The sequence below is a fragment of the Gekko japonicus genome, unplaced genomic scaffold, assembly GCF_001447785.1.
Source record: "Gekko japonicus isolate JY-2015 unplaced genomic scaffold, Gekko_japonicus_V1.1 scaffold2683, whole genome shotgun sequence".
In the NCBI taxonomy this organism is placed as follows: Eukaryota; Metazoa; Chordata; class Lepidosauria; order Squamata; family Gekkonidae; genus Gekko; species Gekko japonicus.
Window position 1 is genome coordinate 65,670 of NW_015171583.1, and position 14,033 is coordinate 79,702.

At 44.8% G+C, this 14,033-nt stretch overlaps 1 protein-coding gene across 2 annotated transcripts in view; it reads left to right on the plus strand.

Annotated features, from left to right (window-relative positions):
* Positions 1-14,033, plus strand: part of EVI5L (ecotropic viral integration site 5-like) — a 69,471-nt gene that overhangs the window by 32,849 nt on the left and 22,589 nt on the right. Inside the window, exons 9-12 of one of the 2 annotated variants that reach the window (XM_015419827.1) lie at positions 100-197; positions 5,731-5,791; positions 6,351-6,404; positions 13,248-13,280. In XM_015419827.1, coding sequence (XP_015275313.1) covers positions 100-197; positions 5,731-5,791; positions 6,351-6,404; positions 13,248-13,280 — 246 coding nt within the window. The remainder of the gene's footprint in view (positions 1-99; positions 198-5,730; positions 5,792-6,350; positions 6,405-13,247; positions 13,281-14,033) is intronic. The other variant, XM_015419828.1, reaches the window with a different exon arrangement.

Consider the following 14,033-nt stretch of genomic DNA (forward strand, 5'->3'; position numbering starts at 1 on the left):
AGTAGGGGGAATAGAGCAGGGCATCAGAAAAGGGTTTTGCTGGTAGGGGAATGTGTCCTAGACTCATCCTGAATTAAGTACTGCTTTTTTATTGCACAGTATTTCCAGAAAGTGATTCCTCACCAGTTTGACAGCTGTCCTGATAAGCTGATCTTAAAGGCCTACCAGGTCAAGTACAACCCTAAAAAAATGAAAAGGTGGGTTTCTAAGCTTTCCTCTTTGATGAGTAATGTTGGAGACTCCCGGGCTGGCAAAACTGATGGGATGGATCCGCTAATGACTCATGCTTTCTCTCTTCCTTCAGAGGTTGGGTTTGATAGGAAGATTCACCAACAGCGGCATCAGAGGGACTTTTCTTTTTTAAAAAAATATTTTATTTTGATTTTTAAATCATATACATAACACAAAATAAATATAACAATTTTACAGCACTTTTGGAGCTTCTTATCCATAAATTTCTAACCACCTGTCTAGTTTCTGCCATCACTTCTTGAACACACTGTCAAGTTTTCCCGCAAGTAACATATTTACTTTATCCATTTCTTTCATATCCATAATTTTGATAATTAATTCTTCTCTGTTTGGCAATTTATCAGACTTCTAACATTTAGCTATAGCTATTCTAGCATTTGTAAGTACGTACAGTATCAAGCGTGCATCGTTATAATTTATCCTGTCTGGCAAGATGTTTAAGAAGTATATTTCTGCTTCCAATGGTAGTTCAACTTCTACTATTTCTAGAATGAGTTGTTTTATGCTTTTCCAAAATTTTGCCACTTTTTCACACCTCCACCAGATGTGGTAGTAGGAACCAACATTTCGTTCACACCTCCAGCAGTTAGAGGGACTTTTCTTACCAGAAGGGTTTTCTGTAAATGGGGGCAGATAAGAGCTCCCGATAGTTTGAGGAAAGTATCTGTGCCGTGACTGATACCTGGGATTCCAGGCACAGCTCCAGAGTCAGTAGCATCCAAAAGTTGTGAATCTTAGATGCTAAGTGAGCCTACTTCCAGACGACAATGATTTCCCATGTTTCTTTTTTTAAAACATTTTTTATTGATTTTATTCTCTACACACTACAGGGAATAAGGGTGAGGGATCTTCTAAACTAAAATACAGAGTTAAAAAGGTAAAGGTTCCCTTGCTCGAAAGCCAGTCAAATCCGACTCTAGGGTTACGGTGCTCATCTCCGTTTCAAAGCCGAAGAGCCAGCGCTGTCTGAAGACGTTTCCGTGGTCATGTGGTCGGCATGACTAAACACCAAGGCGCACGGAACGCTGTTACCTTCCCACCGAAGCGGTCCCTATTTATCTACTTGCAATTTCTTGCTTTCGAACTGCTAGGTTGGCAGGAGCTGGAACTAGAGACGGGAGCTCACTCCGTCATGCGGCAACCCGGGTCTGTATGTTCACGTCTGGATTTTTAAAGGAAAATTAGAGAAGATTTTGATGAGCTTGAGAAACAAGCAAAAGCCACCTTGCCAAATGTTAACCACAAAACAAGGAGACAAAGAGTAAGAGAACGGTAAAGAAATGAAAGAAGTGTACCTGATGCCTTAGATGCACTTTCTTCAAGAGATAAGTTTAGGATAAAATCCTTTATTCCTATATTAGATGCACTTGAAGCCAATTTAAAAAGAAGTACTGTGTACAGTGATGTTGCACAATTGTTTTCCATTCTTGCTAATCTGACAACATCTAAGCAAGAAGTTCAGCAAGGTGTTGAACTGTTGATGGAAGCATACCCTGAAGATATTGACCTGAAACTTACTGAACTTTTGCACTTTCACCTCTATGTGAGACAAAGCCATAGGCTTATAGAAGAGCACTCTCTGTCTCATACAGACCTTTATCAAATTATGTACAAGGAAAAAATTCAGATGGCCTTTCCTAATGTGGAAGCAATCTTGCTGCTGTTTCTTAGCTTTATGGTCACTAACTGCTCGGGAGAGAAGAGTTTTCCAAGACTCAAAAGAATTAAAAATTAATTAAGGCCCACGATGTCTCAAGAGAGGTTGTCCGCACTGAGCATTCTGTACATTGAAAGTGGCAAACTTAGACAAACAAATTTTGATGAAGTTTTAGATGATTTTGCTATGAGGAAGGCTTAGAAAAAAAACATTTTTAATCTTACTGTATTTGATGGTTGTAGTTTACTTCTTAATATGTATTTTAAAACTGACTGTTTAATGACAACATAGATTCTAAAAGTGCCACACTGTCAGGTAATCATGATCATATTATTTACACTTCCCAGGCAATATAATTTGTAAACTCAAGGTTTTTCTTTTTTTAAGAATAACATTACAACTTCATTTTTCTAAAAATTAATGCTTATTCCACAAAAGGTTTACAAAGTTCAGTTATTGCAAAAGTTTTTCAGTGTTAATTTTAACCTTTATGTGTGTTTTTTCAATCACTATGGTATTTAACAATAACATCTTATGTCCTTTAAAGGAGAAATTGTGAATTGCAGAATTTTAAATACCCATCATCATCCTTGGCTTCACTCAATTTTGTTTATAACACTCTTCCATTTTCTTCTAGTCGTGAGGGTGGGGGATTGAGAGGGGCCTCACAAGTGGAGTAGCCTAAGGCCTCTCTTCATCTAAATCCAGCCCTGTGCACCCTCCATTAATTTTTAGTACCTCTACAATTATACATCATAAATCATAGCTTAAGAGAATTATATATATATGGCCAGTCAGTAAAACTATTACTTCTGCTTAAGCAGTATCAATTGTACAATCTATGTGGCTGATTAGGAGGAAAATGTAGCTGAAAAAGAGGACTCCTGCTACCAACTTGCCGCACTTCCAAAAGTAGTGTCTACACAGCTAATGTCCAAAATTTTTACTGGTAACAAATACTTAGAAGTATTTGTTTCAAATGAAACTGTTTTCTTGGCCCCTAAGGATCCTCTGTGCAGCCACTGTTACTGATACATTTAATTATTATACTTGAAATTTAGGAAGGTGACCCAGAATCATTTGAGTAAAATTAGGTTGTACTCAAGATTATATTAAACATTCTGGACCAAAGTGGGACAGGGAGGAAATGATTGCCCTTGAATGTGTATGAATGTATTGTTAGAACTGTTACTCTGCTTCAAAGCATCTGAGAAATTAATTCAAAGAGTCCTCTACGTAGTTTTTTAAAAACCGCACCCTGTGAAAATTCTGTGGCCAGAGAATACTGGTTACAATTGGGAAAAATATTTTTGTTCAGTTGCTGGAGGCTTGCTTAAGAAGCAGTTACGGGTTCCTGTCCTCTTTGAGGAGGAGGAAGAGGAGGCAGGTGACAAATAGTCATAGACATCAGATGAGTGTGCTAGGGATTATGTTTTGTTGTGCGTGTCCTTTCTGTGACTTTACCACCTTGAGTTGTATGATTAGGTTCAGTGCCTAAGTTTTTCCATGTCCTCTGAGATTTCTGTGAATTTGTCCTGGCTCTTATTTATTTTTATATCTTAATTTTGACTTTCTGAGAGGTGCTGCTGTGTGCTCAGAGCAGGTTGTTTCAGCAACCTCTGATGCGTATCAAGAGGATAACAACACTGTCCTTGGAGCATGATGGATATTAAAAGTTTTCTGTTCCCTTCTTGCCGCCATGTATGGTCCTCAGGGCAGCTTACATTATCCATCAAAAGTACCACACTTAGAGCACTGACAGGCCACTGGAGGGTGTATTTTTCAATGTCCTCTCCCTAGATGTCAGCATCTTCCTGCTGCTCTGGCTTTTTCTCCTTCAGGGTATGATAGCAAAGGGTAAAAATACCCCCCTTCTTCCATAAGTAAGGTCCAAACTTACTTGGTCAGCATCCAGATACAACAATCTCTGTAAGGCTGGGGCTTCATCTATGCCGGTGCAATAGAGATCCTGGCAATTTCCTCCACTCCCTCTGATGGCCACAACAGTGACAGTTACAAGGAGACCTCAGCATGAATTGGGGTCTAGGTACCACAGAGTACCTGCCAGCTTCCCTCTCTGCTTGCTGATATCGTGATCTGAAATTCCAACCAGTTAATGAATCAAGAGGGAGTCCCAGCTAATTTTTTAAAAAAACTTATGAATCTGGGTACTAGGTAAACAGCTGTGGAGGGCTAAAAACTGAGCATGGCTTGGGGTCATAGAATCATAGAGTTGGAAGGGGCCATACATACCATCTAGTCCAACCCCCTGCCCAATGCAGGACCAGCCTAAAGCATCTCTGACAAATATCCAGCCTCTTCTTGAAAGCTGCTAGTAAGGGGGAGCTAACTACCTCCCTAGGCAGCTGATTCCATCTTTGAAGCACTCTGACCGTGAAAAAGTTTTTCCTAATATCCAGCTGATACCTTTCTGTATGTAATTTAAACCCGTTGCTTCGGGTCCTATCCTCTGCTGCCAACTGGAACAGCTCCTTGCCCTCCTCCAAATGACAGCCCTTCAGATATTTAAGGAGAGCAATCATTTCCCCCCTCAATCTCCTCTTCTCCAAACTAAACATTCCCAAGGCCCTTAGCCTTTCCTTGTAGGGCTCAGTCTCCAGACCCCTGATCATCCTCGTCGCTCTCTTCTGCACCCTCTCGATTTTGTCCACATCCTTTTTGAAGTGAGGCCTCCAGAACTGCCCACAGTACTCCAGGTGTGGCCTGACCAAGGCGGTATACAGAGGGGCTATGACCTCCTGCAATTTTGATGCTATGGCCCTTTTAATACAACCCAAGACTGAATTTGACTTTTTTGCCGCCCCATCACACTGACTGCTCATATTTAGTTTACAGTCCACCCTTACCCCCAAGATCTCTTTCGCATACACTACTCCCCAGAAACGTATCCCCCATCCAGTATTTGTGCTTGACATTTTTGTGGCCCAGATGTAATACTGTGCATTTATCTTTGTTGAATTGCATCCTGTTTGCAACTGCCCACTTCTCCAGAGTATTCAGGTCTTGTTGAATTTTAACTCTATCTTCTTGGGTGTTTGCTACTCCTCCCAATTCGGTATCATCAGCAAATTTAATGAGTAGCCCTTCTATCCCTTCATCCAGATCATTGATTAAAATATTGAAAACTACCGGGCCCAAAACCGAGCCCTGTGGCACCCCACTGGACACCTCCCTCCAATCTGATGAAATGCCATTGACCTCTACTCTTTGGGTGTCACCTACTAAAGGATGCAGTTGAATGCACTACCATTCACATGTTTCCTCCCTCCTGTTCATAATAAAGTATCCTAATGGCTTATGAAATGTTGCAAGCAGAATTGGCTTTGGTTGGTTCATGAGCATCCAGTCACCTATAAAGAAGTCTCCAGTATATTTAACAGCAAAGATGTTTGGGATGGTATGATGCACAAATTGCTGGCAATTCTGAGCCTTGCATGCTAGGTGGGATGGTGGCAAATCTGTCATGTTGCGAAGAGGAGCTGAACACTCATATCTTCCAGTGTTCAGCTCATTGAAGTTCATTGTCTGAATCACTCCTCTTCTTTCAGCCAAGCTCCAATACCCTCAACTATCCTGGGTGGGATTAAAGTTTCTCAGGGGGAAGTAATGTGAAATATTGGAAGAGTTCAGTTTACCTCACAATGTGCCCTTACATTGTTATCTTCCACACAGCTTTTTGTGTAACTGGAGATCTGGGCTGGATCTAGTGCCATAATATCTAGCTTGATCCTTAGGGATATGTCCAGACTCAGGATTTTCTGTAGGGAGGGGAAGGGTTAACTACTTTTCTTCCATTACAGACTAGAGAAGGAGTACACTGCAATCAAAAACAGAGAGATGGAAGAGCAGATTGAAATCAAGGTAAATCCTCCATGGTCTCTCATTCTTGTGCTTGCCTTCTCTATATCTCAGCTATATGGGGTAAACGTTACGAGAGTCCACTATGCTTCTTTTCTCAAGATAGTACATCGTTTTGTTGCCTGTGTCGATCTGTGTTGGTCAGTATTCACACACCATGCAGAAGATTTCTGTTTTGCATCTGCCTGTGAATCTAGACGTGATAGTGCTTCCTCTTTCCTGTTGTGGATAGTGCACAGTTCTTAAAATGCTGCAGTGTCCTCTGTCCTATATATTTTTTTTTTCACAGTTCAGGCAAAAAGCCAAGTGATCATTTATCTTGAGTGCTTTGTGCAATGGAATTTATTTTAGAAACATAAGGAATTCCCTGTTGTTGAACTGTAGAGCCAGCCCAGAAAGGAGAGTAGGGGGTACTACTCCTATCACCCCAGATATTCAAGCGGCTAGTTGTGCAGATGGCTTTTGCTCATTGCTCAGGATTTCAACATCGTCTCCCATGCTGGATGTTAAAAGCTCGTGCTTGCACATTAGGACCACTTGCTAATTTTGATCTTGCTTGCAGAGGCTTCGTACTGAGAACCGCCTTTTGAAACAGCGGATTGAAACCCTGGAGAAGGTGAGAAGTGTACCCAGCCGCTTGAGGACCCATTTCCTCCACTTCCAGACTACTTTGGATATAAAAAATGAAGCCTTACACAGCCACCTGTCCCAGTTGACTATAAACACTACTCAGAGCGCCAGTCATTAAGCTTCACTATACAGTCCTCATAGGGGCCGCTGTAAGAAGTTTGCTAGATCCCCAGTGAATAAAAATTCATTCTCAAGGACAGTAGTACTTAGTTCTGTGACCCTCTTTGTACCCTAGTGACTCGCATCCTGGATACTCTATAAAGGGAAAAAGAAAGCTGCAAAAATTGCAGTAAACAATTAGATCTTCTTCGTGGTCTCTGTGCATCACACCTCTGGGATATAGTGTGCCTGCGCCAACCCCAATCGGTATAATGGAAACCAAAAGGGATTTTCGCGTCCACTCCCTGGTCACGTGCCAGGCTTCACTGCGCATGACTAGGGGAAGGGCACGAGGATCCCGCCAGTTCTCTTCTAACCACCGCGCTGGTAGGACCTCTGTGCCTCGGTCGGTAACGTTTGTTGGCTTTAGGCCTTCTTTTCTTCTTACCTCGATTAGTTAGTTAAGGAAAGTTATTTAATTAGTTAGTTTTTCAGTTTGGATTATCTCCGCCTCAGCGGAGACACTCTCTCCCCCTCCCTTCGGCCTATGACCGCGAGGTGGGGTTTCTTTAAACGGTGTTGGACTTGTGTCAGAAAAATTACCCCCTCGGATGGACACTCTCTTTGTCTCCTGTGCTTCGGGAAATCGCACCATGTTGACTCTTGCTCCCACTGTTCCAAGTTCTCCAAGCAGACCAGGAAAAACTGGGCAGCGAGACTCCATGTGGCGCTAATGGAAGCAGCGCTGTCTCTGGTGGCATCTTCGTCTCAAGACATGGCACGCTTCGATGTCGATCCCTGCATCAGAATCGGCGGCCGCTCTGTTTTCTACATCGGCCCTGATCGACGCCGAAAAATCGGTGCCCAAGCTCCCAATTCAGGCACAACAGTCCAAAGACCATATTCCTTCCAAGATACAGAAGGAGGGCAAGGAAATTCGACTCAGCAAGCATAAGAAGCACAAGAAAGGCTCTCTCGATAACCAATCCATTGACTCCAATCAGGAGCTGGATTTGACTTAGATACCGTGATCTCCCGGTATCGAGAGCCTTCATCAGGAATGAGGGACCCATCCCGTTGTCCCCTCACCACCCTTTGGGCCCGATGATCGAGATTGATCTCCGACGCCACTCCAGCCCCCATCATGGGATCAGCACCAGTGGCAATATTTATACGGGGCTTATTCCTTCCCGGGATCGATGCCATGGATTCCCCCACACACCCCTGTCGAGTGGGATCAAGAATCTGCATCCTCATGGATTTCCCGGTACCGAGACCCTTCCTCGGCATCGAAATTCATTAAATCTCTGCAATTGAGACTGATCGCTAAAGGTTCCAGCCTCCAGTCAGTGGCACTGAAACACTTCCTGGAACCGGCAGAGCTACTGCCTTTGACGCAGATTCTCTAGTCGTCATTCTCTGAACCTTCCCAGCGCTTCCGATTCCCAGTCGGGCGAGGAGAGTCCACAACCACCATTGCAACCGTCCCCACCACAACAGGTCGAGGATGATCTACCCATTTACCCATCAGAGGATGTCAAAATGTACGGGGACTTTGTCAAACATATGGCTGATAAATTGGCTTTGACTGCCACCCAGCCGCCACCGATTGTCACGGACTCCGTCTTCGACATCGTCCAGATGGACACCTCAGCATCGGTTGCCCTCCCCATTACCTCGGTCCTTCTAAAAACAGCTAAGGTTCCCTGGTCTCATCCTTCTTCCGTCCTGGTTTCCAGTAAAAGACTGGATCACATGTACAAGATCCAGGAGTCTGGAGCTGAATTCCTCTTCACCCATCTGAAGCCGAATTCGTTAGTCGTGACCTCTTCGGCTAAAGGCAAGAGCAGCCACTTTACCCCTTCAGATAAAGAAGGAAGGAAGTTGGATGCTTTCGGAAGAATGTTTTACACCACAGGAGCTATGGGGATTAAGGCTGCTAATTACACTGCCTGCATGGAGCGCTATCAGTTTGCCCTATGGGAACAAATGTCAGAACTTATCTCTACTCTCCCGAATGACAGCAGTCATCAGGCTAAACGGATCCAGAAAGAAGGTATGCTTCTGGCTAAGCACCAACTGAATGTCTCCAAACACTTGCTGGACTCCTCAGCAAAGACCCTCACGTCATCAATCGCTTTACGTCGGCATGCATGGCCTTACAGCCAGATACCAAAACCATTGTCAAAGATCTTCCTTTTGAAGGTGACGGCCTCTTCAGCTCCACCACAGACACTGTTCTTCAAGAGCTGGATAAGAGCATCAAGACATCCTGTAGTCTGGGTGTCTCACCTACCACCAAACCTAGCAAAGGCAAACTTTGGACCAAACAGTGGTCCCGTAGACCCTCGTCAAAATCTCCTTCTGAGTCTCACTAGCAAGGATCATCAAGCAGTTCATCTTGCCCTTATATGGGAAAGCCCAAGTTCTCGTCTGCCTCTCAATCTGGATCTAAAGCTCCCAAGACTCCTAAACAGAGTCTTTTATTCCGACTCCATCCTGTCGTTCCCTACTCGTCTAGCTCCCTATCTTTCGGCCTGAAGGCTCATCACGTTGGACCGCTGGGTCCTTTCCATAATCGAGTCAGGATACCTTGTAGGGATGTGGGAAAACTGCTCATGTCGTCGTCATACCTCCTTCTGTCGTCCTCTTACAGGAGGTTCAATCCCTTCTCCTCAGGAACCTAAACTGCCTCATCCTCTACAAAAAATTTTAGATGACAGCGCTACAGACCATCCTTCCACTCCTAAGCCCAAGGACGTGGATGGTGACTTTGGACCTCAAAGACGCTTACTTTCACGTCTCCATTCATCCTACCCACCGCGTCTTCCTCCATTTTGCAGTGAACAACAGACATTTCCAATACAAAGCCCTCCCGTTTGGACTGTCCACGGCCCCTTGGGTCTTCACAAAAGTCATGGTAGTCATAGTAGCACACCTCCACCTCGAGGGCATTCAGGTGTTTCCCTACATAGACGACTGGCTACTAGTGGCAGACTCAGAAGCATTTCTGCTCACCCATGTCAAACTAACCTTGTCTGTCCTAGAATCCTTGGGAATCAAGGTGAACTTACAAAAGTCTATGCTCCTCCCTGCCACGAGAGTGCAGTTCATAGGAGCTATTCTGGACTCTGTCATATGCAAAGCCTTCCTTTGCAGCGGAAGACACTGTCTATCTAGTGAATCACGCGATATGGGAACGGCCACTGTTAAGCATCTCCAGTGGCTGCTGGGCCTGATGGCGGCTACCACCAATGTCATTGTCTGTGCCAGAGTATGCATGCGACCATTGCAGCTGTGGTTTGTCAGGAGGTTCCACCCACAGCGTCATCCCCAATTCCTCCATCTAGTCACCCCACAGCCTGTCCTGCACTCCCTACTCTGGTGGACGGACCTTGCTAATTTCCTAGCGGGAGCTCCGTTTCACCCACCCAAGACTACGCTCACGTTAACCACAGACACGTCCCTTTGGGGATGGGGCGCACATCTCAAGGGTCTTTGTGCTGGTGCTCATTGGGAATCCCAAGTAGCCCACCAGCACATCAATTTCCTAGAACTGTTGGTAGTGCACAACGCACTCAGGTCCTTTCGACACCTTGTGGCTCGGGAGGTAGTCACTGTCCTCACGGACAACACCACAGCCCTCTGTTATATCAACAGACGGAGGCACGGTATCCAGGGGACTATGTCGTCTAGCACTGGAAATATGGGGAAACTGTCTGTCGTGGGGCACGTCCCTGAAAGCCGCCCATCTCCCGGGGACTCTGAACAGGGGTGGTGCATCAGAGCACGAATGGGAGATCAGTTGGCAATACCTCCAGTAGATCTTTCACCTATGGGGCCATCCAGAAATAGACGCATTTGCTACACGCCACAACAGGAAATGTCGTCTGTTCTGTTCAAGAGCAGGGATCGATCCCCTGTCTCTAAGCGATGGTCTCCTTGTCCCATGGTCAAGCATGTACGTGTTCCTCTTCCCTCTGATTCCGCTAATCTCCAGAGTATTAGTCAAAATAATGCAGGAGAAACCTCGTTGCCTCCTAGTGACTCCATGGTGGCCCCGACAACATTGGTTCCCCATTCTGCTCCATCTCTCTAAGGGCTCCTTCATACATTTTCCTCCAGTCATGGATCTCCTCCTTGCCGGGAAGGGGCAGATTCTGCATCACAACATGCAGCTTCTAAAGCTCACAGCTTGGAGGATCCTCTTCTGAAGTTCAAAGACAGGATAGAACATGTCATACTGAACTGTTGTAAGTCATCCACTTGCGCTTCCTATGAAGGGAAGTGGGAAAAATTCTTGTTGCTACGAAGGGAAGTGAAGAAGAAGGAGCAGTGGCATCTTCTGATGAGGACTCAGATTCTAAACTTGGGGCGGCAGCCCCAAAAACAAGTTATCAGATGAGAAAGAAAAAGGATCAAAAATGAATTATCATAGTCTTTAAAACTCTTTATAATATTTGCTAACCATTTCTTATATTGCTTTTTAAGAAGTCAGATCTGTTGGTGTTATTTCTATTATGTATGAAGATATGTTTGTTGACCACATCCAATGAACTTTAATCGAATTTTAAGCTATAAGCTAATTTTATAAGCATTATGTATGACCGCCATCTCTTGGGTTTTTAGTGGTTTTTCTTTACTTTCTCCCATAGTTTGTTGATCCCCTTCCTAATTTTCATTGTAGTTTATAGAAAATGCAATAAAAAAATCCCCTACGGGGCCCAAAAAAATATTCTTGCCCCACCTTATGTCGTTGGAATTGCCACCACCCCCATCCAATCTGATGGCAATTTTTGGCTTTCTATTGTCCCGTTTGGACTTGGGCCTCAGTTGTACCTTGTTGAAGGTCTATTTGGCCGCAAATTTGGCCCATCGCCCACCAATTGAGGGTTACTCAGTTTTTTCCCACCCGCAGGCCAAAAAGGTTCTTAAGGGCCTGACCCACCTTTTTCCTCCATCGCATGGCCGTACACTGGCATGGGACCTGCCCATGGTGCTTAGAAGACTTGCAGACAAGCCTTTCGAACCGATGGCTACTTGTAGCTTGCAGCTCCTGTCATGGATGACAGCCTTTTTAATTGCAGTCACCTCCGCCAGGAGGATGAGCGAACTGTCGGCGCTCCGTTGTGACCCTCCGTATTTGAGTTGGCTCCAGATGTTTCTTTCTTGCCAAAAGTTGTTTCTGAGTTTCACTTACAGGCAGACATTGTCCTCCCAGCATTCTTCCTGTCCCCGTCGAATGAGGAAGAACGTCGGCTTCACTCGCTGGATGTCAAAAGAGTGCTACTCTTTTACCGGCGTCGTACAAGGCCCTTTAGAAAGTCACCGGCCTTGTTTGTCTGTTATGCTTTGCCTTCCCAAGGGAAGAAGCTGTTGTCCCAATGCCTGTCCAAATGGATTGTGGAGACTATTAAACTGTGCTACACGTTAGCAAAGAAGTCACTTACGGAGTTGCTAAGGGCACATTGCACCTGGGCAGTGGCCACATCCACAGCCTTCCTGCGAGATGCGTCACTTGAAGATATCTGCAATGCAGCGACCTGGGCCACTCCTCACGTGTTTGTGAAGCACTACGCCCTTGATGTGTGCATTCACCAGTGTTCAGCAGTAGGTCGGGCAGTGTTGCAGGCGGTGCAGAATTAGGACCTTGGCTCCCTCCTCCAGGTAGGCATGTACTGCTTGCTAGTCTCCCAGAGGTGTGATGCACAGAGACCACGAAGAAGATAAACAGGTTGCTTACCTGTAACTGATGATCTTCGAGTGGTCATCTGTGCATTCAAACCACCCGCCCTCCTTCCTCTCTGCTTTCGGTCCTGTCCTTTCTTTGGAGACTGAGGGTAGTGGTCAGAAGGAACTGGCGGGATCCTTGTGCCCTTCCCCTAGTCATGCGCAGTGGAGCCCAGCACATGACCGGGGAGCGGGAGCGAAAATCCCTTTTGCTTTCCATTATACCGATATAGTCGGCACAGGCGCACTATATCCCAGAGGTGTGAATGCACAGATGACCACTTGAAGATCATCAGTTACAGGTAAGCAGCCTGTTTTTACATTAGCCCTTAGTGGCTTGAATAGAAATAACTGATGCTTTCTGGTCAATTTGAGTTCGCCTGCTCTGTGGTTAATTTGGTTGTACAGCAGTGGAGTCTTATAGCTGATTTTCAACCATGCTGTGCTGTATGCCTCAAATGATCTTGGTGTTTGTCTTTAATATTAAAGACAAGAAAGCCTATTTATTTGACCTCATCTTGATAGAGGGCACCCACCGATAATCTATATGATCTTGGAGGCTTTCCCAGAGACACTACATCAGGCTGTTCTGCTGCATCCTAATAACTGGCTGTTTGCACCTGTCCTAGATCTTTAAACAACACAAATGTGACCTCTTAAATTTAGAGATGGTTTTCATTGCCTTAATGGATGATGTACAATCAAATAGCAATTTGATTGTACATTTGTAGCAATTGCAGAATTGGGCAAATATAATACAATAGATGTTCCATATGGAATCCATATTTGTTTACCTGCCCTTATCACCTGTATGCTTGTAAACAGCAGCACTCTGATCTGGGGCTACTCTGGAATGGGAGCTTTCTTCTTGGGCTTTGTGGGGATCTTTTCTTTCCTGTGCTTCTAGCTCTGGCAAGCGTGCTTGTGTGACCTCTCTGTTATGTCTTTTTCTTTTTCCTTCCTTCCTTGTCTGGATTCTCCTCTTCTGTGTCTCCTGCAGGAGAGTGCTGCCTTGGCAGATAGACTGATCCAGGTATGGTCATCCTTTTTATTTCCAGCTCTTCTGTCTTGGTATTCCATTTCATTCCTCTCCAGAAAAACCACTTGCAATCTTGTCTTTCTACAGTGCTTGGATTTGCTTGACATATCCACCCAGGAGAGAAAACATTAACCTATATTGGTTCTTGAGCTGTCTTTAACTTTTCAGGTGCTCTTAAAGGCCTGTACACTTAAAACTGTATTGTTTGGATTTTACGACATGTGAGAAACGTAGTTCTGCAATCCTATTTTATATAGCCAGAGGTGTAAACTCTATTTAGCTTATGGCTTTCCATATCACGGTTAACATCACAGCAGCCCAATTAGCCTAGGCTCATCGGAACTTGGGAGCTCAGCAGGGGTCGGCTTCTGTCTGTACTTGGATGGGAGGAAGACCACCGAGGAACCCCAGGGTTGCTACGTGGAGGAAGGCAATGGCAAGCCACTTCTGTTCCTCTCCTGCTTTGAATGCCCCATGGTTGGGGCTACCATGAGTTGGTTGAGACTTGGTGGCACCTTCATTATTAGCACCACTGAGGGTTTCTGGCTCCTGGCTGGTTAAATATTTAATCAGGTACAGGAACTCTCTGTGCAGTGGTGGAGCCAGTTACATTTTAGTTGCTGTACGTGATTTTATAATACAGCCCTGTACTGATTTCAGGCTTCTATGACTATGCAGATCTGGTTCAAAGGGAGGGGGGAGAAACACGGCATCATGGTGTCTATTTCTAATAAGCTTCTCTCCTAA